Source organism: Pundamilia nyererei, unplaced genomic scaffold (genome assembly GCF_000239375.1).
Source record: "Pundamilia nyererei isolate P.nyererei 1_Seehausen unplaced genomic scaffold, PunNye1.0 scaffold00024, whole genome shotgun sequence".
NCBI classification, from domain to species: domain Eukaryota; kingdom Metazoa; phylum Chordata; class Actinopteri; order Cichliformes; family Cichlidae; genus Pundamilia; species Pundamilia nyererei.
In genome coordinates this window covers 324,386-348,846 of record NW_005187425.1, presented here as the reverse complement: position 1 = coordinate 348,846, position 24,461 = coordinate 324,386, and the positions used below count along the sequence as shown (strand labels likewise).

General features: G+C 39.0%; 2 protein-coding genes across 3 annotated transcripts in view; both read left to right on the top strand.

The window, feature by feature from the left end:
• The window catches only part of LOC102192090 (inactive phospholipase D5), a 55,346-nt gene extending 41,196 nt beyond the window's left edge, over positions 1-14,150 (top strand). The window contains exons 3-10 of the mRNA XM_005727302.1: positions 1,389-1,575; positions 4,905-5,004; positions 5,240-5,367; positions 7,091-7,288; positions 7,958-8,094; positions 8,228-8,393; positions 8,489-8,579; positions 10,441-14,150. Of these exons, the coding sequence (XP_005727359.1) occupies positions 1,389-1,575; positions 4,905-5,004; positions 5,240-5,367; positions 7,091-7,288; positions 7,958-8,094; positions 8,228-8,393; positions 8,489-8,579; positions 10,441-10,988 (1,555 nt within the window). The 3' untranslated portion in view covers positions 10,989-14,150. The remainder of the gene's footprint in view (positions 1-1,388; positions 1,576-4,904; positions 5,005-5,239; positions 5,368-7,090; positions 7,289-7,957; positions 8,095-8,227; positions 8,394-8,488; positions 8,580-10,440) is intronic.
• Positions 14,151-15,393: 1,243 nt separating this feature from the next.
• cfap36 (cilia and flagella associated protein 36) lies at positions 15,394-24,461 on the top strand. 2 transcript variants are annotated; one of them, XM_005727300.1, is made up of 11 exons: positions 15,394-15,783; positions 16,128-16,192; positions 16,319-16,420; positions 18,376-18,490; positions 18,580-18,667; positions 20,375-20,534; positions 21,119-21,209; positions 21,503-21,684; positions 22,582-22,746; positions 23,155-23,271; positions 23,705-24,461. In XM_005727300.1, exons 1-11 carry the CDS (start codon positions 15,678-15,680, stop codon positions 23,786-23,788), a joined length of 1,275 nt encoding a protein of 424 aa, XP_005727357.1. In that variant the 5' UTR covers positions 15,394-15,677; the 3' UTR covers positions 23,789-24,461. The 2 variants fall into 2 exon arrangements, with proteins under 2 accessions (XP_005727357.1, XP_005727358.1); XM_005727301.1 differs by lacking the exon at positions 23,155-23,271 and having other exon boundaries at positions 15,396-15,783.

Sequence of the window (24,461 nt, the reverse complement as noted above, 5' to 3'; positions counted from 1 at the left end):
AGACGCTTTTCTTTGCAAGCTCCTTTGACTACGATGACCTGGGATGACTGAGAACCTTCACAGACATCATGTTATTTTACACTTTTCTGTTTCCACTGTGAATGGAGGCACTCATAAAAATAACATTATTCTCTAAGGCATTGGTGCCTTAGAGAGTAGAGGAATTGTTTCTCAGCTGCAGTGTCAGCAGTTTGAGCCCTGGTCCTGGCCTCTGTGGTTATTGACTTCCTGTAATTTCCGGCATTTAATCACCCCCCTGGATAAACCACCAAAGTAATCAACAGTATATTTACCTTACAAATTCTTACTTTAATCCATTTTCTCACTTAAGTGCATAAAGGTCGTGTGCAGAAGTGGTTCTGCTAGCTTCCTGGACAACATTTATTTCATAGACTTAATCAACCTAGGTGCAGCCGAATTGATAGCTAAGCTGTTTACCCTCGAGGAAAATAGCCGCTCCCCCTCTTTGTATTTCCCTCTTTTGAAATCCAATTGTCATAAATCGATGTCTGCCTTTAAAGAAACGCAGAGAGAAAGTAGTGGAGCTTGGTAATGGCTTGGTTCTGAGTGGCTGCAGATCTAGGCCTGGCTTCCACAGCTAATTCAGTCTGTTTACTCCAGTGCTAATGCCTTTATTATTTTTGTCAGGATATCTGAAAATGACAACTGCTGAGTCACTGGATGATATATACACAAAAGAAAAACACAATCACAGAGTACATTTTCCCCATCATTCAACTTTGTGCTAAGGGTTTACAAGAAAAGGAAATAACCTGGTGCCACTCAATCAGATCATTTAAAGGATGAGTTGCCTCTGTACATGACATCATTATACATTCTGTTTGCTGTAGCTATAGTATGCAGTCTAACCCCAGACTGCTGATCTTTACATTAAATGCACCATGTGACCACACAGGGAGTAGTGTATAATAGAAACCACTGACAATACAGCAAAAAATGTCATTTTTCCCTGACTAGCTGTAATTGAATCTACATATCTGACAACTCTGCATATCAGCCTTCAATTATTCTCAACCCCTGCCAGAGGCAACCTGTACACAATTTAATGAAGCTTAATAGAATCTAAGGGGCCTGTGTAGTCTCAAAATCTTTCTCTCATTAAGCTAACGATCCAGAGAGAGGAAGAAGGCTGAAGTAAGCTAATTTGTCACAGAGAAGGAGTATAACCTTATTTCACTACCACAAGATCTCCCATTGATGTGCACCCATAATTGCTTTGTGAAAGAGCATAATCCCCACATTAATTTCACATCCATTTTCCCATTAACAGGGTTCTGTGACCATCCAAATGATGCTTTTGTGACTTTGCGCGTCTGTTATCAAGCAGTTCCTACATAAATATGTATGTTCTTCTTTCCATTTCACAGAGTCGTGCTGGTGGAGAACATCCCAGAAGACATTTCCTTCTTAAACAACAGCACGTCCCACCTCCCCCTCTCCATAGGGCTGTACAACCTACTGAACCAAGCTATCCGGGTCGTAGAGATAGTTTCCCCGCAGTGGCTCCTTAACTCCTCTGATAATGAATCCAGTTTCCAGCCTGCTGCCCGACAGGTAAAAATAGAGCAAATCAACAGGGACTTAATTCTGCAAGAGTAGTATTTACATTTTATGCCTGTGACGTTTTCTCTCTCTCTTTTTCTCTGTGTTAGTCTGTATAAACTGGTGACAGACAAAGTTGGTTCCTTAAACACATTAAAGGTTCAATAAAATCAAGATCCTGATTTTAAACCTCATAAGTAAAAGGACATTTACACAAAGAAAAATGCTACTGTAAATTATATGTTATCCAAATGTGATAACATCAGATTTTATGCTTATAAGAGTTGATCAGCGAGCTTATTTTTACTACTTTACATGTACTCAGTCCGTTTTACATTTTTAAATTTAAGCAGTTGGCTGTGTTTATAATCTTGTGGGTTATTGAATAATTTGACTGTTCGGCCTTTTTAAACACTTGCATTGCTAAATACATTTACTGGATACATTTTCTTTAAAAAGAAAAATTCTTTCAGAAAACAAGATGATTACAAAGAAATGTTTTTTAATATTTTTCTGTGCTTTTTGTAAAACAGAATTTGATATTCAAGTATAACAACAATAATTATATTTTAGCATTAAACATATCATTTTGATTAAAGAGATTGTGCTTACTGATAGATTAACAAAATGTCCTAAGCATAACATGTAAAGGGTGTCAACCAAAAAACTTCTGTTTTGTAGGGGTGATGATAGAATATATCTTTATTATTAATCATTGTATTTGTTCTTTGTGCAACATTTATTTAAATTTATGGGCTTTAATCTATGTTTGTGCGTCTTTCAGAAATGTTACTGATGTTATTTTGTTTTTTATCCAACTCCCATTACTCCTAGAGTCACTCTGTGTTTATGCAGTTGGTGCTAATCAGCTGCTCTGATGCTCTGTTCTGTGAATCATCCTGTTGAACTGGAAGTGTAGCTTTATGCAATATCCATCCATCCATGTTCCTAACCACTATTCCAGTTCAGGTTATTAGGAAGGCTAGAACTTGTCCCCACTGACACTGGGTGAGAGATGGGAGTACCAATCCATCACAGGGCTGACACACACAGGCAAACACATCTTATTTAGAATCACCACTTAACCTAGCATCAGCCATGTGTTTGGACTGTTACAGAAAGTGTGTTTGATAAACATTTACAAGTAAAACAATAAATCAAATCATGAAAAAGTACAATATTTCCTGCTGATAATTACACATTCATATTGGACTGGATGAATGTTATTGACCATCGTGTGTGTGTGTGTGTGTGTGTGTGTGTGTGTGTGTGTACAGCCTGGCAAAACACATGGTTCATAAAAAATTGAATATGTCAGAATTAATGAAACCCTAAGGCTGATGGTCAGAAACGGATTGCACCTTTCAGTCCCCTCAGGCCAGAGAGGAGCTAATGCTCTTTCAGTCTGCACCAACCTAAAAATTTTACAACATGTTCAATTAAAAATTTAACATGCTGTATATGAAATTTAAAATGTAATGTTCTGTAAAAGGGCAAGCTTCACTGCATGCAGGTGGAAGTGCTCTGCTTTCTTCTTCAAATTGTGAACATCTGTGTGGCTACAACAGGCATAAAGCTAATAATCCTGGAGACACAGTGTGGGTATTTACAAACCATCACTGAAAAGAATATCTGTCAGTCCTGCAAACAGGGTGGGAACCAATAGCTTATAGATTTTGAGCTAGAAAACATTCTGTACCTGGATCCTTGGCTTGTCTCCCGTCTGTCTGGTCCGTTTGATTATATTAGTACATATTTCCTGTCTGTCTACAATGCACTAAATCCCAGAAATAAAGTTAAGTCAAAAGAAATAGATTTTTAAGAGCCATCCATTAATTTTCTTCCCCTTATCCAATTCAAGGTTGCGGTTGGGGGGTTGCATTTGGACCAGTCTGTTGTAGGGGTGACATAGATAACCATTTTTAAAAACAATCCTTAAAATTGAAAATTGGAAAATATTGCATTTATCTACCTTTTTCCACTACACTCTTGGCAAACATCTTTAAATCTCTGTGTCAGTATAGTGGTACGAGGTCACTTACACATTACAAGAGCTACTCGGCAAACAGAGCCCATGTCACGAAGCTCCCAGTGCACAGTTTTGTGCTGATGTTAATGCCAAAGTAGGTTAGGAACTTTGCAGGTATTGAGTCAGCAGAGCACTGGTGACTTTTAAACCCTACGCACCACCGATTTAACTTTACTTAGTGCCCCATTTTATGGCTCTGCTGTGTTGTTCCTAAATACTTCCACTTTGCAAAAATTTCACTTACAGTTGATTGCAAATTATATGGCAGAGAAGAAATTTCACAGACTGATTTGCTGCAATTGTAGCACCCTATTATCAGTATCATACTTGAATTCAGTGAGCTCTTTAGGATAAACCCATTTTTAAGAATGTTTCTAAGGCATACTGTGTTTCTGAGAAGACCTGAATTCAAAGATTGAGAGGTGTGGCCCAATAATTTTGTCCATTTAATTCTTATCCCTACTTTTATTTAATTCTTATCCCTACTTTTTTTTTTCCATGTCTATTTAAGTGCTATTTATGACACTATGTTTGCACTGAAGCACCGCAGCAATTTCCTAATGTTGTAAACCTGCTCAACATTTGGCAATAAACCCCATTCTGATTCTGATTCTGATTCTGAAATTGACCAAATTTGCATCTCAACTGTAGCTTTTAGCTCTTATTTAAAATGCTCCTGTCTTCATTTGTGTCCTGTAATGCGTGTTCAGTGATCACTAAAGAGAAACTAATGAAGGATGAGTAATTTTCCTTGTATCACCAAAGGTACTTAATGAAAGGAGTCCCTCACAGTATCTTGTACTCTGGGTGGATTTCAGGTCAGTTTTAAGAAGGAAAACTTAATGAAACTGGAAATTAATCTTCATATCAAGTGTAATACATTGTTAGTTTGCTCGTTTCTAAATGACATGAGATGAATGCGTGTAAATTATGTCGAACAGGTTGCTTTTTATTTTGTGTTACAGCAATAACATGCATCGTTTGTGGGTTTGTAAAATTTGTGCTTCTAAATATGCACAGAAGGTTACATGTTTTTGGATAGTTACAGTGATCAGAGGTAGTCATCACTGGAAAACCATAAGAGGCATATAAATATTTTTCTAAATAAGACTCCAAAAGAAAAATAGAGATTACAGTAGCTGCCTGCAGACGAGTGCTTTGAAAAAAATGAATGGGACACAAATAGCACATTTATCACTTATGATAGTACTTGAATGTAAAAAATGTAAGCACTTAGTCTGAACTCTGTGTATCTGATTATACTGCATGGATTTCATGTAACAGTCTTGCTTTGCTGGTTTGTTTCCTCTAGGGCAGGGCTCTGCTGTCCAGCCTGCAGGGACTGAAAGCAAGAGGAATTCAGCTGAAAATCTCAACTGGAATAGCTAACTCAACTGAGCTCACTAAACTCAGTAATCACACCTAGCTCTTACTTTCATTGCTTTATATGTTATGACATAACACATAAGATGTTATGTTGTGTTTAGATCTGACTGTTCAGCCCTTTGCTCCCCCTGGTCACATTTTCAGTCTTTCAGTCTCTCACCATCTTTCCTATCCCCTGTCTCTATTGATATGGCTTCTGGCAGATTTGTCTTTATCCTCCTCCATGTCTCACATGTAACTCCCTTTTCTCTCCATCTCTAGATGCTGAGGTTCACTATATTAACATGGCAGCTCTGACCAAAGGCAACCTTCACTCCTCCTTCTGGGTGGTCGACAGGAAACATTTCTACATCGGCAGTGCCAGCATGGACTGGAGATCTCTGGCCACCGTACTGCCACCATACTTTACAATACCCACAGAAATACTTACAGAGACTTTGGAGAAAAATCAACCAAATTTTACTTCTGTGATTTCTGAGGCAGGATAGTAACACAAATTATCGAAATTTGGTATTGTTAATGTAAAGTTCTCGTAATGATCTATTGGATCGAACTTTACATTTCGCAAGGTATGAGCCAGTATAGCTTAAAAACAGCATTGTTGACGAAACAAGAATATTCTGATTTAATGTATTTGTAGAGTGCTGTGCAAATATTATAGGCACCAAGAGGGAAGCTAGAATGTTTTTTAATGAATACACAAATAGTTTTATTCGTCTAACTGTACACAAATTCATTCTGTTCAATTTTATTTATATTGCATCGGCTCACGCCACCAGTTGCCTCAATGCAGGAATTAGAAAGAAATACTGAATCATACCAACATTTAGTGTGAAAACTCTTAAGTTCTTTTAGAACTTAAACACCTAAAACATTTTGAAAGTGCTGTATATACACTCACCAGGCACTTCATTATGTACACTTTCTTAACTGTTTGTTACTGCAGCCAATCACATGGCAGCTACCCAGTGCATTTAGGCATGTAGATAAGATCAAGACAACCTGCTGAAGTTCGAGCCGCTCTGCGATGTCGATATAGAATAAGAGGAATGAAGAATCCTTCCACAGTCTTGCTGAATCTGTGCCACAAAGAACTAAAGCAACTGTTGAAGGCAAAAGGGGGTTCAACTATATCTGTGTAGATGTTTCTGTAGGTCCAAGCGTTACTAGCAAAGTGTACCTAACAGAGAACAATAGTTAGCACACAGTCAGTTTATATCTGTGTATATGTTTTTGTGAGTGCAGGAGGTGGCGTCCAAAAATAGAGAATCCAGAATCTTTCATCTGTTTTTCAAAGGTAGACAGCTCATTAAAGTATGAGACCGTTTGTTAGTGAGGGCCTTAATTTAGGAAGATGAACTGCAAGGAGCACAAGGTAACTATTCAAAAGTATTTGTCAGGTCAGCATGTTTGATGCATTCTCAGCCAGGCTTATATTGATGCTACATTGTATTTAAATTAGACCACAAAACAAACAGACTGACATTGTTCTTTTCCTTCCTTATTTCTGTAGATATCTATGAAAATAGGTTATGGACTAGATTTTTAGTCTATTGAGGAGTGCATATATTCGCGTTTTTTTTAAAAAGACAATGGCAAGCGTTTAGTAACACATGAGCTGCAAGAGAAGAATTTATTAGAAATGCTTTACTCATATGAACACTGCTGGGTTGTGTAGAATGACAGAAAGAAAAGGTGACTCCAAGAACTGCATGGTGAGAATCAGAAAAATGACAAGTGCCACTTTGAAATGGTACTGAGAGCAAAAAAGAAGATCAGGAACAGAAAGGCTCACTATTTACATTCCCTGCTGTTTTTGTCAGGATAGACTAAGGCTTGGAATTGAATTAGGCATGCGGACAATATGGCCTGACGTGGAAATATCAGAGAAATGTGTGTGTATGTAGATGAATGCATAAAAGTGTTAAAACAGTAAAACAGGTTAATATTAGTTGGAAGGTAAATGTTGATGGAGATGATAGGCAAAGGCTGATTCAAATAACTAAAGGCAAAAATGAAGATATACATCTTTAATTATGTAAATGCTGCCGGTTTCAATTGTTGTTTTGCCCTACAAAATGTGTTTGTTTATTTTTTTGTTTGTTTTTTTAGAGGAAGGAGCTGGGTGTGTTGGTGTACAACTGCAGCTGTCTGGCTCTGGACCTCCACAAAGTGTTCAGTCTCTACTGGGGTCTCCAGTATAAAGACTTTATTCCCTCCTTCTGGTCCAAGCGCCTATTTGCTGTATCCAACAGAGACACGCCACTGAATCTCACAATCAATGGCACAAAAGCCTTGGCCTATGTTTCTGTAAGTAACATTTAAAGTATTAGTTTGCATTATAAATGAATTAATTCATTGGTTCATGTAGCAAACACACACTTTTTGGAGTCCAAAACACCAACTTTTGGTAAATTACAATACATATTTGCTGAAATTAGACATAAATATAAGTGCGTGCAGTACACATTAGTGTAAAAGCTGCCTGCAGTGGTGGCGACAGCTTAGGAGAGGGAACGTTAATTTTTCATAGAGTCCTCTGCAGGATGCTGTGTCTTTCAGTGTCCTTATCTTCTTGGACAAGAGTGATGGTGATCCAGCAGGAAAAAAATGTTGATTCGGCTAAGCTGTCCATTTCAGTAATATTAAAATGAACACAAAAAGCACACTCAAGCACACACTCTGAGTTAATCATTCATAGGGTACAGTGCCTGTCAGCAAGGAAGTTAAAACTGAAACTTTAATCCTCTCTTATTCACACAACGAGAAACCCTGATGCTCATTTACAATGATAATAACGAGGAAAGCTCAGTCAGTTATTATGATTATAACAGCTTTAATGATCACAGTGGCAACTCTAGTTTACGAAGATTCCTGTGGTAATAATTATCTGTTTACACAATACTCTTGTGATCACTGTTGTGTGTATCTTTAAAGAGGAGTACGCAACACCAACATTCCCTAATTCTCTGTTGACAGAGCTCACCGGATGTTTTCATTCCCAAACATCGCAGCAGTGATCTGGAAGCTATTGCCAGGGTCATCCAAGAAGCCAACCATTTCATATATATCTCCATTACTGATTACCTGCCCCTCATCGGCAGAAACACCAGCAGGTTAGAGCAAATATGCTGCCGCACAGTGACTTGGCAGGCATTTATCACCAGTGGCTTGAGTGCAGTGTTTAAACTGCGTATGTGCCGGACCAGCTGCATGCCTAATTCTGCGTGTATTTGTATCTGTGCCAAGGTACTGGTCGCGTATCGACAGCCTTATAAGAGAGGCTCTGATCCTGAGGAATGTACGAGTCCGTCTGCTGATAAGTTGCTCGGAAAAGACTCATCCGCTAACTTTCAACTTCATCTGGTCCCTGAGGAGTCTGTGCATGGAGCAGGCCAACTGCTCACTAGAAGCTGTAAGTTCAGGGCCAAATGCACTATTTTCATCTCTACAGATACTCTTTATCAAAGCTCACTGCATAACTGTGCATGTGTGTGTACGTGTGTGCAGAAATTCTTCAACCCCAGGGGCCAGAGGGATGTCAGTCTCGAAGGAATAAACCACAACAGGTTTATGGTTACAGACAGAGCCATTTATTTAGGTGAGCTCATCGACTAGACTTTATGACTGTGGCCTATATGTCTGCTCACTTTATGCCTGTGACCTATTTTTAGTGGACCTAAAGGAATACTTCCTCTTTTGTTTTCGTTCTGACTGTGAGAATAAAAGATCAATATGATGAGGAAATTTGCCTAACACAGATGAAAAAAATATACAAGGGGAAATGACTGTACTGGCACTCTAAGGTCAAAAACACTATAATCAGATGTTCAGAGGTTAATTATATGTGTGCTTCATTTGTTTAAGCTTTATCACTAACCAGGAAAACAACCCTAAATACAAATTAAAATAATTTAGTGATAATGAAGCAACAAGCTAGGCCAGACACTGTGATTTGGGGAAAGCCTCGCTGAGGATCTGCTGCATCTCGTAACCCTGGCAAGTTCACCTGAGACCTTTGCTAGAGGCAGGAGGGAGGGTGTTGCACAAAACTAGAGCAAATGTACGTATGGTGCAAGTATGAACAGTGTTTGAGGCATGTGGTCCAGTCTCTGAAATTCAGCTAAATCATCTCCAAAATCTGGATGTTGATCCATTTTTATGGAAAACAATAACCAGACAGTGAGCATCCAAGACAGGAAAGTCCGTGGCACCCATCGACTGAATATAAAAACCTAATGTAGCCACTGTATCATCAACAAAATTGATTTGTGTAGTCCTGTTTTGAACTCTCGACTTGAGTGTTTTGACCATCACCATACTGGTAACCAAACTTAGCGAAGATTATCCTGCTTTGCTGCCTGTTCTACTTACTACGGGAGCACACGTTACAAAATGAACAACCTTTTCTTTGAGATGCTCCCTTTAGTGGTCACCATTGCCGCCATCTCACCCTATCCCTACCATCCTCTTCTATCGCTCCAGCCCTCTGCATGTCCTCCTTCACCACATCCATGAACCTCCTGTGTGGTCTTCCTCTTTTCCTCCTGCCTGGCAGCTCCATCTTCAGCATCCTTTCTCTAGTATATTCACTATCACTCTTCTGCACTATACAAATCATCTCAACCTTGCCTCCCTAACTTCCCTCTGATAAGTATAAAAATAAGAATAACTTTTTTGATCCAAGAGGGAAATTCATGTCTGACATAGCTCATCTGCTATTTGTATAAGAACTGAAAAGCCTGACGGATGTTTTTTTGTTCCATAAAGATTTTATAATGTAGGTGTTCAGAGTTGTTCAGGATGGCTTCTAACATCTTTAGTGTGTATCCTTCCTCCACCTCCTTCAGCATGTCCAGTCTGGCTCCAATAACAGAGCCAGCTTTCCTCTAGCCTTCTTGCCTCCTTGTTCCTGATGCTGCCTCACCAGCAGGCTGCAGCACAGAACAGCACACTTGCCACCACAGACTGATAGAACATCTGCAGCATTGTACTAAAGATGCAGTTTTCTTAACAAAACGAGGTGACTTTGCCCCTTTTTGTACACTTCGTCTATATTCAGGGAAGTGTCTAATTTGTTGTCTAGGTGATGTACTCATTTCTAATCTTTTGCCTCCTGCCTTTTTATTTGTGCCACTCTCTTCAAACTATAGCAGTTCTCACTACTGCTATGTAAACCTTCCTTTACCTTACCCTCATGCTGCTCCTGTCACATATCACCCCACTCAAGGAGACTCTCCCTGCTGGAAAGTGAAGAGAATGCAGGTTGAATATACAGACCTAAAACCCACAAGTTATATCAATCATCACTGTTCAGTTGCAAATGAGTTCATCGGTACAATTTCCACTTTGATTTACAGTCTATAAACTCAGATATGCTTTTCAGTTCTTCAGTTCCATCTACAAGTTACCCAAAACTGCGATGTCATTTGTGTTTCTCACTGTGGTCTATTTCCTGACAGGTAATCTTGACTGGGAGGGGGATGAATTTACCTTTAATGCAGGAGCAGGCCTTGTGATCAGTAAGCTAGAAGATATCGACGACAGGAACTTCACCGTCGTGGAGCAGTTACAGGCTGCGTTTGAGCGGGACTGGTTTTCACAGTACACCATCCCCCTGCAGGCTAATAAATTCCTGGTTTGCAACAAGCACCAGATCAAACCAATGGTGTTACTCAAAGCCAGCCAGCTACGCGATGGACCACTGCCTATTCAGAAAGGGCAGCATAATAAAGGATCTATACTACCAAGAAATCATCACAAAGTTGTTGGACAGACACCGGACGAAACAAGGCACCGTAACGACAGACTGAGCAAACTTACTCGACAAGGCACTGCTAGTGGGTTAGTGCCAGTTATGGACAACTACCAAGAGAGGAGTCAAATGAAAATGAGTCGCTTTGACCAAAAACAGGTAGAAATAAAAGGTAACGCCGACAATCCAATGGAAGTACCCAGTCAGTCCGCTGAGAGCAGTGGTGGCAGAGAGATCGCCAATGGATTTGTGTGACCACAAAAATCATGTTTGAAGAACTTCTTTCCTCCAGTGGCAATGGACTTCCAACACTGGGTCTTTGTAGCAGTTTATTATTGTGATTTTATAGAAAGACACTTTTCAAATTTAGGTATCTGGTTTGCAGGACTTGATAAAAGGAAGAACTCAGGAAGGAAAGTAAATGCTCCACAGCAGGCTGGCACTTTTGATTCTTTACAAATGAAACCAAATCATTTTGGTTTAGAATTCTGATTAATAGGCTAATAATATTTTACAACCTTACAACTTATATATTATTTTTTTGTCCTTGTTTAGATCTCCCAGGAAAGGAAATAAATTGTACTGATTGCCTAAATATTGTATGTCACTTAAGCTAACATTCATAATTAATCACCCTTTAAAAGGAGGGATAACAGCTGCATGTGAAGAGGCAGGAGGCATGTTAGCATATGTAGCTACAGTCGCTACATCTGGCATTCAGAATTCACCACACACAGGTTACCACACACCTTAAGCTGTTGCAGATCTCTAACTGCCTCTGTGCTCTCAATGGTCTTGAATATGTTAGCCTAAAGTAAACAGGTTTATGCTTTTCCCATAGTATTCACTCACACCAGAACATTATTTAAATTGCAAAATTCTTAAAAACAACAATTAAGCAGAGACTGAAATAAAAGTTTAATCGGCTTCCTGGAAACAAACAGCTTCATGTGGCTGAGCCAAGTAATGTATTGATCTCTAATTGTAAGCATTAGTTGTTTTAGAAAAAAAAGCTGATGAAGTGGGCCTTTTAAGGGATTGCTCAAACCATGTCCACCATGTTTTATTTCCATTTCCAGAAGTATGAATATGGGTGCATTGTTCCACTGTATGACTGAATTAGATGATGCATTTGATGGCTTAGCATCCTCCATCAGCCACTACTTTCAATAAAGCAAGCTGTGGTTTTTTATGGTGGAAGGAGGGGGAGCTAATGATCCAGAAGGGTCTTAAAAGATCATTATTGATAACCATAAACAAATCCTGGGATTAGAGGTGGATTGCATGGATATCTGTAGTATCCTTTCAAACCCAGCATTGTGACTTATTGAACACATACTGGAGTAGCGTTAAGACGAAAGGGGCCAGAGGGTCTCTGCTGTCAACCAAATCAATACAATGAATTTTTAACAGAGCTTGACAGAGGCAGTTGCTGTATTTTAACCTCAAGGACATGTTGGCCTGTAATGTCATGCCTGTGACAGAATATATATTCCCTTTATCTTGTGGAGATAGAGCTACAAATCTAGCATCTTTAGTTTATACTTGACTGAAAGCTTGAAGCAACATTTATTTGCATTTCGAATGATTGCATGTTTACACACTCTTTGCTACAAGTGTAACCTTTAGAAATGATTCTTGTGGGATTTATAATAATACAGAAGGGTTTTTTTTCAACTTTCAAAGCCATTAACTGAGTAAAGTCAAAAACACCACCAGAGAGAAAATCGTAGGGATGTCTGTGTCTAAAATGTATATATGTGTTGCTATGGAGTGTTTAACATGACAGCGCCACATGCGTCATCAGTGTTACGTCTGATTTCAGGAGAGAATTAATTGACAAGTCTTCTGATAATGTATTAATTACATAAACAGTAATTTTCTATCATTAATATATGAGGTGACGTTTCTTGATCCAACTAATAAAGATATTAGCAATTTAATCAGCAATGAAAACAAAACGTTAGTTCCATCCCTAAAACAATATCTCGGGTTTGGTAATTTTTCAGGCTGTGTACCATTTGAAAAACGAATCTCTGTCGAGGTTCTCAGTCATCCACGCCGTGGTAGTCCTAAGCATGTTACGTGAAGGCAGCTGGATCTTTTTAAATTGGCACATGGATCAAAAGGAAGTCCAGTTTTCTTCATTTCAGGGGCTTGGGATTTCAAATGTTTGTTGGCCAATATCGAGTCAGTTGAAACTTGGGTAGCTGTTGCCATCTAGTGGATGTCACGAGGCAAGTTACTTGCTTTCACTTAAAAGTTGCTATTAAATGTTAAATGAAAAATTCAGCCTTGATCAAGCAACATGTTGGTTCACATCTGCTGATTTTATGCACGTGTAACATGCATAACAGGCAGTTCCATGAGCATGTGTGTGTTTTATCAGATAACACTTAACTGACTCTATCCTGAGAGCGATTCTTTCACACCAGAATGTATAAACTATAAACAATAGTAATACCATTAAAAAATTTATTTCATTCTGAAAAGCAAAGAAATTTTTTTTACTACTTATATGTACCCTAAGAACCTATACCTTTCTGTGCAAGACACAGCCACGTATCTATCTATAATAATTACTTCATAAAAGTATCCTTAAATGACAAATACAGTCGTTTTTTATTTGTAGCATAACTTCTCCATACCAAGTGAGTAGACTTTGAGATTATGACAATAATAATATCTATGTGTAAAGCACTGTGTCACCACACTGTAATGCTTATCTGCCAGCTGACCTGGAGTCAGATTCACTACTATACGCTGCTATAATCTATGATTGTCATATGGGGAGGGCGGTAACGCTGGTACTGCATTCTGCCCAGGTTTTTTATGGTTTTTGTGTTTTGTAACTATTCTGTTTTGGAAAACAAATCTTTTTCCAGTTACAGTGGGGATTATTTCAGCTCTGTACACAGTACAGAGTACACAGATGCCAAGATTTAAGTGGTTTAAAATCTGCTACATGCAACTTATAGAGTCAGAGCAAAATTTAAAAAAAACAAAAAAACAAACTGGAATGTTTCTGAATTGTGTGTTGTCTGCCTGTCCATTGCTCCAGCGAAATGTTCATTTTTTAGTGAAAACTCTGTAACAGATCATATTTTTCTTGTACACAGAAGGGCAGAACTGCTTATTTTAGCAAAACAAAGCACTATTACCGAGAGATACATTTCAAATACTGCCTGTAAAGCTTTTTAAATGTTGCCTACCTTTAGTATGTTTTTTCGGCATGACTGCTGCTTGCATGCCTTGCCTTTATGAGCTGTGCACAGTAGCTATGAGCCTTTCTTGAGATGATGCTAATAATGAAATCTTGTACCTTTAAAGATACAGAAGGAATGTATATTTATTGAATATCCTTGTCAATGCGCACTACTAAATTATGTGATCACTCGATTTTTACTATTAATAAAAAATAAGCATCTTAGCTTATGTTTCTCTGTGCGTTTGTGTGTGTATGTGTGTCTGTTTAGTGATCTGGCTTTCGTTAAGTAAAGTGGTTTACCTCAGAAGTTAATCCTTAGTACATCGCTGCACATTCAGGTTACACAGACAAGGCCCTGTGTAACCAGAATGGACAATCAAAGGAGCCTTACCACAGGATGGCGAATAACAATAATCATCATAATCATATTTAATAATTGCAATCATATTTACCATTATACCATAATAATTAGATTTGCCACAGGATGAAGCTAATGTGAGATTAAAATTAGTACCACGGCCAACTTAAAACATAATCTACGTACAGTAATGTGCAAAAGTCTTGAGTCAACTCTCATTTCTTTATATTTTGCTTCCAAGGAGCCAGACATTCGTCTAATTGTTAAAGTGGTCTTGAGTCATAGTTCTTCTTTTTGCACTGGCTTTTTTTTCTCACTCGTTTCAAATCCTTGTACCCGATTATTTTCAAAGGAACATTTTTGTCATTGTTGTTGTTGTTTCTTAAGCCACTTAAACCTCTGTTGTAGACAGACAACATACAAAGAACCAATTTAAGTTGTTTTGTTACCACTAGCCTGTTGCAAAGGTTCATCATTTGTTCCCATTTCTTTAAATCTATGAAAATTCCCAAAGATAACATAGTTTGATCAACACAAAAGAGTATTTTTTGGATGATCAATGTATTTCCCAAACTGCTAGTGGCTGAAAACATGACATAAGTTGGCAAAATGTGCAAGAGAACAGGAGGACAAATTAATTCCATCATCAGACCTTCAAAAAAAGAGAATAGTAAAGGCTGATTCCCAGCATAATATAAAGAAATGAGGGGTTACTCGAGATTTCTGCATAGTAATATTTTTAAATATTTAACACTCATACTATTTATTTCATTTTAACTTATATTTCTACTATATGTAATTTCATTTTTATGTGAAGCATAAAAACAACAAATAAAGGGAGTAGAATCTGAAAACGTTTGGTTCACCATACATTGCTTTTTGAGATAGCACACGCTAAATGGTAACAAAAAGTACAAACAAAAGACTCAGTAATCTATATACAATGAGCGAACGATGCAGAATTAACTTTTGTTTTATCTTGTTTTTGTGATATTTCCAGCAACTGCAGGTTTGGGACTGTGGGGAGTTTTTAATGCTTACTTTAGCGGCTTCTCCGTCTCGGTGCCAGTGGAGGGCTCTGCTTCGTCCAGGCAGAAGGAGCAGCTGACTGACGTAATGGTTACCTTAGCAACCAATTAGGCGTCACCACTCACCATTCTCAAATTCATGACTGCGCATTTCTCACCTTGTCCAGAACGGAAAAAGCAGCCTCCGAGACTCATGCGGACTAGTTAATGAGGGACGATAAACCAGATGTGTTTTCCCATCTGTGTGAGCTGTGCTGCACGCGCCGACCTGAAGAACAACACTGTGTCAGGGCTGCCGCTGCTGCCTTTGTTGTTGTTGCTGCTGCTTACGCCCGCCAGCTACGACCAACATGGCTGAGGACGACAGTGAATGGGTTTTAGAAAGCATCGTTGGCTACCTTGGAAGTCCCGAATGGGTCGTTCCTGTAACGGACTTTTTGGAAAACAAATGCACAGGTAAAAACGGGTTATGAGGTGATTTTAGTCTGAGACTGAGCCTCTCTGGAGCTGTGCACCGTTAGCGCTGCGGCTAAGCTAACGCTAACGTGTAACAGCGATGCTGTCTGATAGTCTATCCACTCAAGTTTAGTACTAGACTTTCTCCTCCTGTACATTTACATATGATACGAGCGTAAACAACGACACCAAATACAACAAACATCTGCATATAAGCGGACCTATAAACAGGTTTTACATGTTTAACTTTTCTGCGTGCTAAAGTCAGTGCATCTAGCTAAGTCTATAAAATATTTCCGTGGACACAATTCATTTCTGTCAACTGTGTGTTTTCAATATTTCAGTTTTTGACGACGAAGATGAGAATAAGTTGGCATACACAGAAATCCACGAGCAGTATAAGAAATTGGTGAGTTCAATTGTGATTACTACAATCTGGCTAATGTCGTGCATTGCCTCATCAGCATCAGTCAGTAGTAGTTTCATATTGCTGACTCGTCAGAATGGACTGGTGTGAGCTGCTTTGCTTTCGTAGGTGGAGAAGCTGTTGGAGAATTACATGCAGGAGGTTGGCATCAACGAGCAGCAGTTTTTGGATGCGTGTACTTCTCCCTTTGCCAAGTCTAAAGCTCTGGAGGTACTCTAAGCTTCCTGCTTGCACACCACTGTCATCCTGCCAGCTAACCTGAATTGAGAATCGGGGATAGGATTTGCTTACATAAGCCCAGTGTTGCTGGCATCAAGCCCACTGCTTGATGCCAACAACACGTTTTTAAAAAATGAGTTTGGAGGGGTTTCCATTTAAGTTGAAACATTCACAGTCTTGCGTTATACAACATTCCAGCTGTCTAAGGCCGTCTTTGCTGTGTTTTTTGCTGCATAGTTCATCAGATGTTTTCAATAGCTGACAGGTCTTGACATGTCAGGTACTTACTACTTTTCAGATGCTGAGTTTGGTTGACATTGTCTTACTGAAATAAGCAAAGCCTGTATATATATTGTGCTTTTACAGATGCAAACTCATTCACCCCTACACCACCATGGATACTGGCGATTGAACTGTGCACTAAGTTAAATGATTCTTTCTCTTTTGGCTGAAGGCATAGCATCTATACATACATCTATACATCTATAAATTCCAAAATGAACTTCAAAACCCAGAGGGCAGTGTTTTTGTTTTTTTGTTTTTTTTTATTGTCCCCTAGTTTACCTTAAATGAGCTTAGCATCCAGATAAGTGTTTCTGGATTTGTGTAGGTACATTTTGTCTTTGCATGATAATTTTAAGCTGCATTTATCAATGCAAGTTGTGATCTGACAGTGTTTGTTTTGGAATTATTCCTGATCCCATGCTGATATTCCCTCCTGAAATCCTGAAATCATGGTCATTTTCCAGATTTTCTGAATCTTTAGCCGTTTTAAATATCAAAATGATGAAAACTCTTTGCAAATGTATTTCTGAACATTTGCTCTAGCCCTTTTATACAGACTGCAGAATCTCTGCAGTCATTACTTCTAAAAGATTTGGTATCACTAATGCACTGTTTTTATACTCATTCTGTTACTTATCCTGTTGCCAAATAACCTAATTAGTTTGAGATGTTTGTCTTTTGTTTCTGCTTTTTTTATCTGTTGCTGTAAACATAGTCAAACTGAGCTTTTTCCTCAGAAAACACATTTTTTAGTTCTGAATTGAGCCATCAATTAAGGAAGGGTTAAACGGTTGTTTCCATTTTATCACATTAGTTTAGATTAATGTAAGTCCTCTGTAAATACTACAACCTTAGCACCATGAAGTGTTATACTGTGTCTGAATGTTTATTACACAAAGCAGACTTATCAAAAGAAATCATCTTCAAGCTGCACTTCATTAGGAGTCACTGTGTTTTCAGTCTTCCTCTGTGTTTAGTTATTGAGTCAAATACTTCACAATATAGTTTTTTTTGTGTGTGTTTATGAGAGACTGAAACTGTTTTGGTGAAACTGATGAGTTGCCAGAACTAAAGCAAAAATGTCCAAAAATATAGACCATGTTCATGGATTACCACTGGCAGTGATCAGTTGGACGACATTGGAATTGTGAAGAAAAAAAAAAGTCTAATTGAATAGATTTTGATGCAGAATATAATTTGAATTTTACACTCGTGTCTCTTCTATAAGCACACACTCAGTCTTCATTATCATGTGATATGAACACAAACTTTTTACATAGTTTTTATTGGACTGAAGGCCCAGTAAGGTTTGTCCATGATCAACAGGACACGCTACTCTTCCATGGCAGTATTTAATAAACTAAACTTGCACAAAGTGATCACCTGATGAGCCTTCACCCAAATTATGTTTAAGGTCAGGGTGATATTGGTTGTTTTATGGAAAATTTTCATTTTCACAAGAATTGCTTCTCCTCCTGCATTGTTCAGAGTTTAAATTCGTCTTGGATATGACATTGACATTGCCTCATTGTCTTCTCAATACATAATAATTCTCAGTAGTTTGTTCAATAAAGCCAGTCAATGAAAACAACAACTATTTCACACATTACTACAACCTGTGAACGGACTACGTCACTGATGTTGGTTTTTTTGTTCTTCAGGCAGTATTCCAGCCAGTTCTGGCTACAGATGACTTCCAGATCTTTCGCTCATTGATGGTTCACAAGAATATGGAGCTGCAGCTCCAAGCCCTCAGGGTCATTAAAGAAAGGAACGGTAGGCTGGATTAACATGTAAAGCAAATCCAAACACAAACTTGCAGAGCCAAATGCTCAGCTGTAGGTTAAATGTCTTCGTGTGTGTAGGGGCCCTCCCAGAGTGTCTGACTGATGGTGTGGACGTCATGACAGAGTTGCAACAGCAAGAGATGAAAATCCTGCAGGAGGTTCTTAAGTAAGTCGCTCTGTCATTCTTGCGGTATCTGACTCCTTCAGTGTTTGACATAACATTTACTGGTGTCCCAAAAATAAACTTTTAGTTGTTGTGTAAAGCTATTCGAATGGCCGATTTGAAGATTTAGGATTGTTGATATTTCAATATGTGACTGTAAGAAAATCTTTATTGAGTGTCTGGTTCAGTTAGTTTGTTTCACAGGTGAATCAATCAGTGAATGCCAAAACGAGCCAGTACCTGCTCAACTATCTTTCCCCACATAGTTTTTTACTGACTGTGGACCATCACTAGTTCTGTTGAACCTGACATCTCATTCACCCTTTCTTAGAAACATCCTCACAGTTCACTGTGCCACCTTAAGAGCACTCTAATGTTTTTTTTTTAAATGCTGTGGCTCTTCGTGTTTTTATGGCACATCTGTTGAAAGGATATTTTAGAAGTCCTATGAGCCAGATTTTGAACAGTCTCTGACGGGAATTTCATGGAAACAGTTTTTGATCATTTCTACAACAGAATAAAAAAGTGCTGCTCTATTTATTTGTATTCCAAGTTAACATTAATTAGGAATGTATTTGCTTAACAACTCTGACAGGAAGTTAAATCCCCATTTTTTTTCTCAATTATTCCTAACTGAATAGATTCTTTTTCTTTGTATTTAGGCTGAAATTTCACATTTACATTAGTCAGTAGGTGTTTACTAATTTTATTTTTCAGGTAATTCAGTTAATTTTATAGTAGATATGAGGCTTTTGTTCCTCACTATACCATTAAGAAATTTCCACATTTTCTTTATGCATCCATTGCACTTCCTGAAGGCTTCCCGAAGCTCCTATCACTCTTCTCTAATGGGATTTTGCTATTGAGTGCCTGGCCAAGTAGAACACACCGAGTCTAATGGGACCACAGTTAAGCTCCTTAGGATCCAGCTAATTTAGGTTGGAGGGATTGACACTAAACAAGCAGCTGAGAAAAACGATGGTTTCATCCCTTTTGTCATACCAGGGAACCTTATCAGCGGTCCACTATGCTGCCCCTACTCCTCTCCAGGTTATCAATAGTTTCTTCTATATAAGTGGCATCATAAAGGAATTGTTTTACGTAATTTCTGATTGGAACTGCATCACTGAAGCTGACGCTTATTTTGATGACGGGTCTTAAACTAGTATTAATTCTGCAAGTTTATGTTTAATTGTTTTATCCTCAACAGTTCAAATGTATCTATGTTCTGTCAAAATCAACCTATAAAAATCCTCACAGGATTTATGACTAGGCACAGTTCCAGTCACAGTATCTCTGTGTTTCCATACACCTACTTGTAAATGCTTTGCAGCAGTCTCCACTGAGACAATTTAGGCTATTAAATAAATCAAATTAAAGGATCTGACTGTGATTCCCGGGTGATGCCTGGGAGCTGGTTGGGGCAAAACGGGGTTACCACATGGAAATCCCTGACGTGGCTGTCTTTTTCTAGTTTCTACTGGTGCTGTCAGCCAAGGGCTAACTGGACAATAGAACAGGCTTACCTCTAAATTGTCAATGCTCTTATCACACCAGAACTACTGAACATACTGTGAACCCCTTCGAGAGGGCTCTTGACCAAAGGCTTTGCAACAGGGCTGAAATAGTGAAGTTTAAACAGTTAGTTGGTCCTAGGCTTATGTTGAACTCTTTCTTTCTTTTTTTTCTCTCCTGCTTATTCCTGTGTAGAAAGTCAAAAGAGGAGTATGATGAGGAAATGTCCAGGAGGCTGCTATTAGAGAAAGAGGTTGGTTCCACCTCCAGTGGCTGCTCTAGTAAGCTAATGGCAGAGTGTGATGAAGCCAAGAATACCTCCTCCGCCCTCAGCCAACACATCAGCCCTGCCAAGGTGAGGCATCATGAGCACTATGAGTTAAATAAGACCTGTGAACCAGCCAAATGGTGCATCTTAGTGAGGCTTCTTGTGCATGCCAGTGTTACCTTTTGTTGGACTTTATCTCACATAATCTCACTAACTACTTTTCCATTGAGTGCCTGAGCTCAATTCTTATTGTGAAGTCCCCTTTAACCTTGAAATCACTTTTTTATTAATGTGCTATTTAAATTTCACCAAGGTGAAAGCATGGGTTAATGATCAGCACACCACACTGGTAACTGGAAAAACACAGTATAAAGTTGAACCATCCATGCAGTAAGATTTTAATCAGGGATGTATTAATAAGTACACTGCAGTTTACTAACTAGAAATACAGTAATGCCCGTCCAGCTGTGTCTGTGATAGCTAACAGAGAGAAAATGCTGGTAAAACGAAAATGCCTAGTAGACCTCTGCTCTTAACAGATATAAATACCAGCCTAATTATTGGATCATTAAGCAGCTTTGAAGTGTTTGTGCTTTGTGGATTTTGCACATTATTTGGAGACAGTTTAAATGTTCATTCATTCTTTCCATCACCCATATCCCCACCTGTAGGTCAACAGTAACCCAGTTAGAAAAGAAGGGAGCAAGACAGCTGCTACAGGAGGTGGTGCTGAGAGGAGTAGCTCCTCTAAACCCACAACAGGTAAGTTAGAAGAGAAGACAAACACTTTGCGACCAACTGAACTCTTTCTTTCCTCTTGTTATATAAAATTACCCCACTATACCACATTATTCTTGATCTCCTGAGCTACAGACAACCCACATAGTCAGATGAGAAACATTTTTATTACTGGAAATCATGTAAACGAGCAGCATCAGTAGTATTACTAATGTTGCAGATAACATGTGAAGCTTTTTAATCTTTTGTTTTATTTTAAACACACAACCAACACGAGAGTGGCAGCTCATCAAAGTCATTTGTGTATGTGCCCACAGATCGTGGTAGTGATGCTGTGGGATCCCGAGTTCTGCCAGCTGTGAGAGCTCCTGTGAAGTCTGGTGAGCCCTCCATCAGCAGAAGTCCTCATGCCGGGCAGCAGAGCAGCAGCAGCCAGACTACAAGCGAGGCGTGGCTGGAGGAAGCACATAGGGAGGCTGGCTTCTCTAAGCCATATACTGTGAGTCTGTGAGACTGCTGACGTACCCCATAGATTACAGGAAATCTGCGCATAACATAAAAAGCGATTTGCCTCATCCTCACTCTGAAGGAAAGATCAGTGCCAAAGCACAATTGCACTCTAAACAGAAGGGTTTAATATTTCCTTTTAGGTAGACAACAATTATTTAGTTTTAAACAACTGAATTACCTATTACTGAAAGAAAACAAAATAAAATACAGATATTTTTTTACTTCCCTACCTAACATAAATATGTACAATAGATACAGATACAGATAATCATAATACAATACAAATTATGACCTGCATTAATTTAAGGGAGGAACACCAATGCATAGACTGTATATAAAAGACAGACAGGTGTTGTCGGTGATTTCACCAATGCTTTGTAAGGTCTTGTTGTGAATGTGACCACCAATCTTCAGATTAGTAGGTGACCTGCGTTATCTCCTGAGCTACAGCCAACCCACATAGTCAGATGAGATACATTTTTAATGCTGGAAGTCATGTAAACGAGCAGCATCAGTAGTATTACTAATGTTGCAGATTACATGTTTTGATTTTGGTGTTTTTAAAAAGGACTCAACAAACATGCAGTGGGTGTAACTAAGAGATTGAAAGAAATGTAGAGACTTGACAATAACAAGTTTACATGCCTTTATGCCTCATGTGTGAGAGATTGCCAGTTTGAAACTGGGAGGAGACTAAAGCTCCGCATGCTAGAATGACTAGTAACAGTCCCAAGCCTGGATAAATGTGAGGATTGTGTCAGGAGGTGTAAAAGTCTGTGCCAAATCAAATGTGCAGATGTACTGTGGAAGCAGTTTGGGAGATAGGAGAGCAGCTGTAATTGCTGTTGAAATATAATAATTGAGCTTCACCTGCGTTTCTCTGCAGGAGTTATCAGTATCACAGCAGGAGCAGCTCCAGCAGAGGGCGGCATATCTGCGTCAGCAGAGGGACAAGCTGCACGCGCTCCGAAAAGAGCAGCAGAAAACCAAGCAATCGTCCTTGCCGGAGGAGGCACCCAGCAGTCCCACACCAGCACCCAGCACTACCCCGGTAAATGCAGGTCCTCGCCTCCTTCTCCATACCTCACTTCATAAACCAACTGCTGCTGCAGGCAGTTTGGCACAAATTCTATCTGTTGAAACAGGGATTTGCAGTAGTTGTGTTGAAGTGAATACATTGTTTTTGATTAGACACACATTCATGCATTAATACTCATAGTGGCTTATTAAAGTTCTTCAAAGTTATCTTTAGAGATTAGAAATTTAAGTTTGACGCTGGTTATGAATTATGCCTCACCCAGGACCAGTTATCCAAATTTCGCCTGATTTTCTTAAACCTACATTAAATTTTTTTGTCTTCTTGTTTTTTTTCCCCTTCCAACTTGTTTTATTTGCTTCTTTTTCTTGTTCTTCATTTCCACCCACTTCCACTTGTGTCTGCTCTGGACTGGCCTGTTAGGAGGCAGTGGGTCAGTCCCAGAGAAATGGGGCCTGTTCCCCTCCTCATCCTCCTTCTCCTCCTCCTCCACCTACTCCTCACTGTGCTTCTCCAGCACAGCACTCCTCCAGTCAGAAGGTGATCCATCAGCTGCCTCTGATGTTAACAACTGTACTTGTTCATGTCTTGTGTTCATCTGCTTTTGCTTTGTAGTAATCATTCCCTTCATTATCACCAACTAAAGGTCTGCATCTTTTTCCCCCCTAAATTAATAATTTTATTGCCACAAACTGAAGAGAATCAGATCTTGATTTGTGTTGACTGAAATCATCGATCTTGACTCGGTTCCTATTCCTTATTAGATGCGATTCTCTGACAGCACCTTGTTTACCTCAAAGTTACTATGCCAATGTTTCCAGTACTAGCTGCCTGTGTTTAGTTTTCTTGCTTGTGTACTGTATGTAGACACATGTGCTTGGTTGTATTTTAGTCGCCTTTCTCGCTGCTTTTTCCACTTTCCCTATTTTGCTGGTGAGTATTGACTGCTTCCTGGTCTGGTCTCTTCTCACAGGAGATATCTGCTGAGGAAAGAAAGAGGCTGGAGAAGAGAAAGCACCTTGCCGACAAGCTGAAAGAGGAAGTGATCAAGAAATGACTTCCCCTCAAAATGCAATATTCTCCCTTATATCTTATCTATTTACTCTGGCAATCAAACACATGGCTTCCTTTACACTGCTGCATATTTTGTAATGCAAATCTTTTCTCTTTTCTTTCTAAAGACAAAAATTATGGGCTCTTCCATCTTCTGAGTTCTTTTCTGTGTAGCAAAAAGAGCATCTTTGTTTTTAAATGACACTCATTACTCTTAACAGACCACTGGAGTATTTAAAGGTCTGATAGCTACTTTCTGTATTGGACTAAGTTCAGAAAATGTTAATTGAGCTAAAGCACAAGGGGCTGTGTGCTTCTGTATATCAAGCGATATCCTGCCAGCGGTACCGAAACCTCTGCTTTTCATTTGTAGACAGACTTTAATTATACTGTGGGGATCGTGGGTTCAGGAGAAGAGTAGGTTGCCCCTAATTGCAGGTTTGGTGGTGCGGCCACAACCCCACCACATGCCAAAGTGTGTTTAGTGAGCAGAACGATGAACCCGTTTCTTCTTGATGGCAAGGCAGCACCTTACTTGGCAGCTCCACCTGCACTGGTGTGTGAATGCATGACTGAGTATGGCTTCAAAGCACTACTACTTAAAATGTGCTGTATAACTGCTACATTTGTAGACCATTGGTTGAAAAAGTGGAATAAAAATGTTTTTTCAGTCTGTA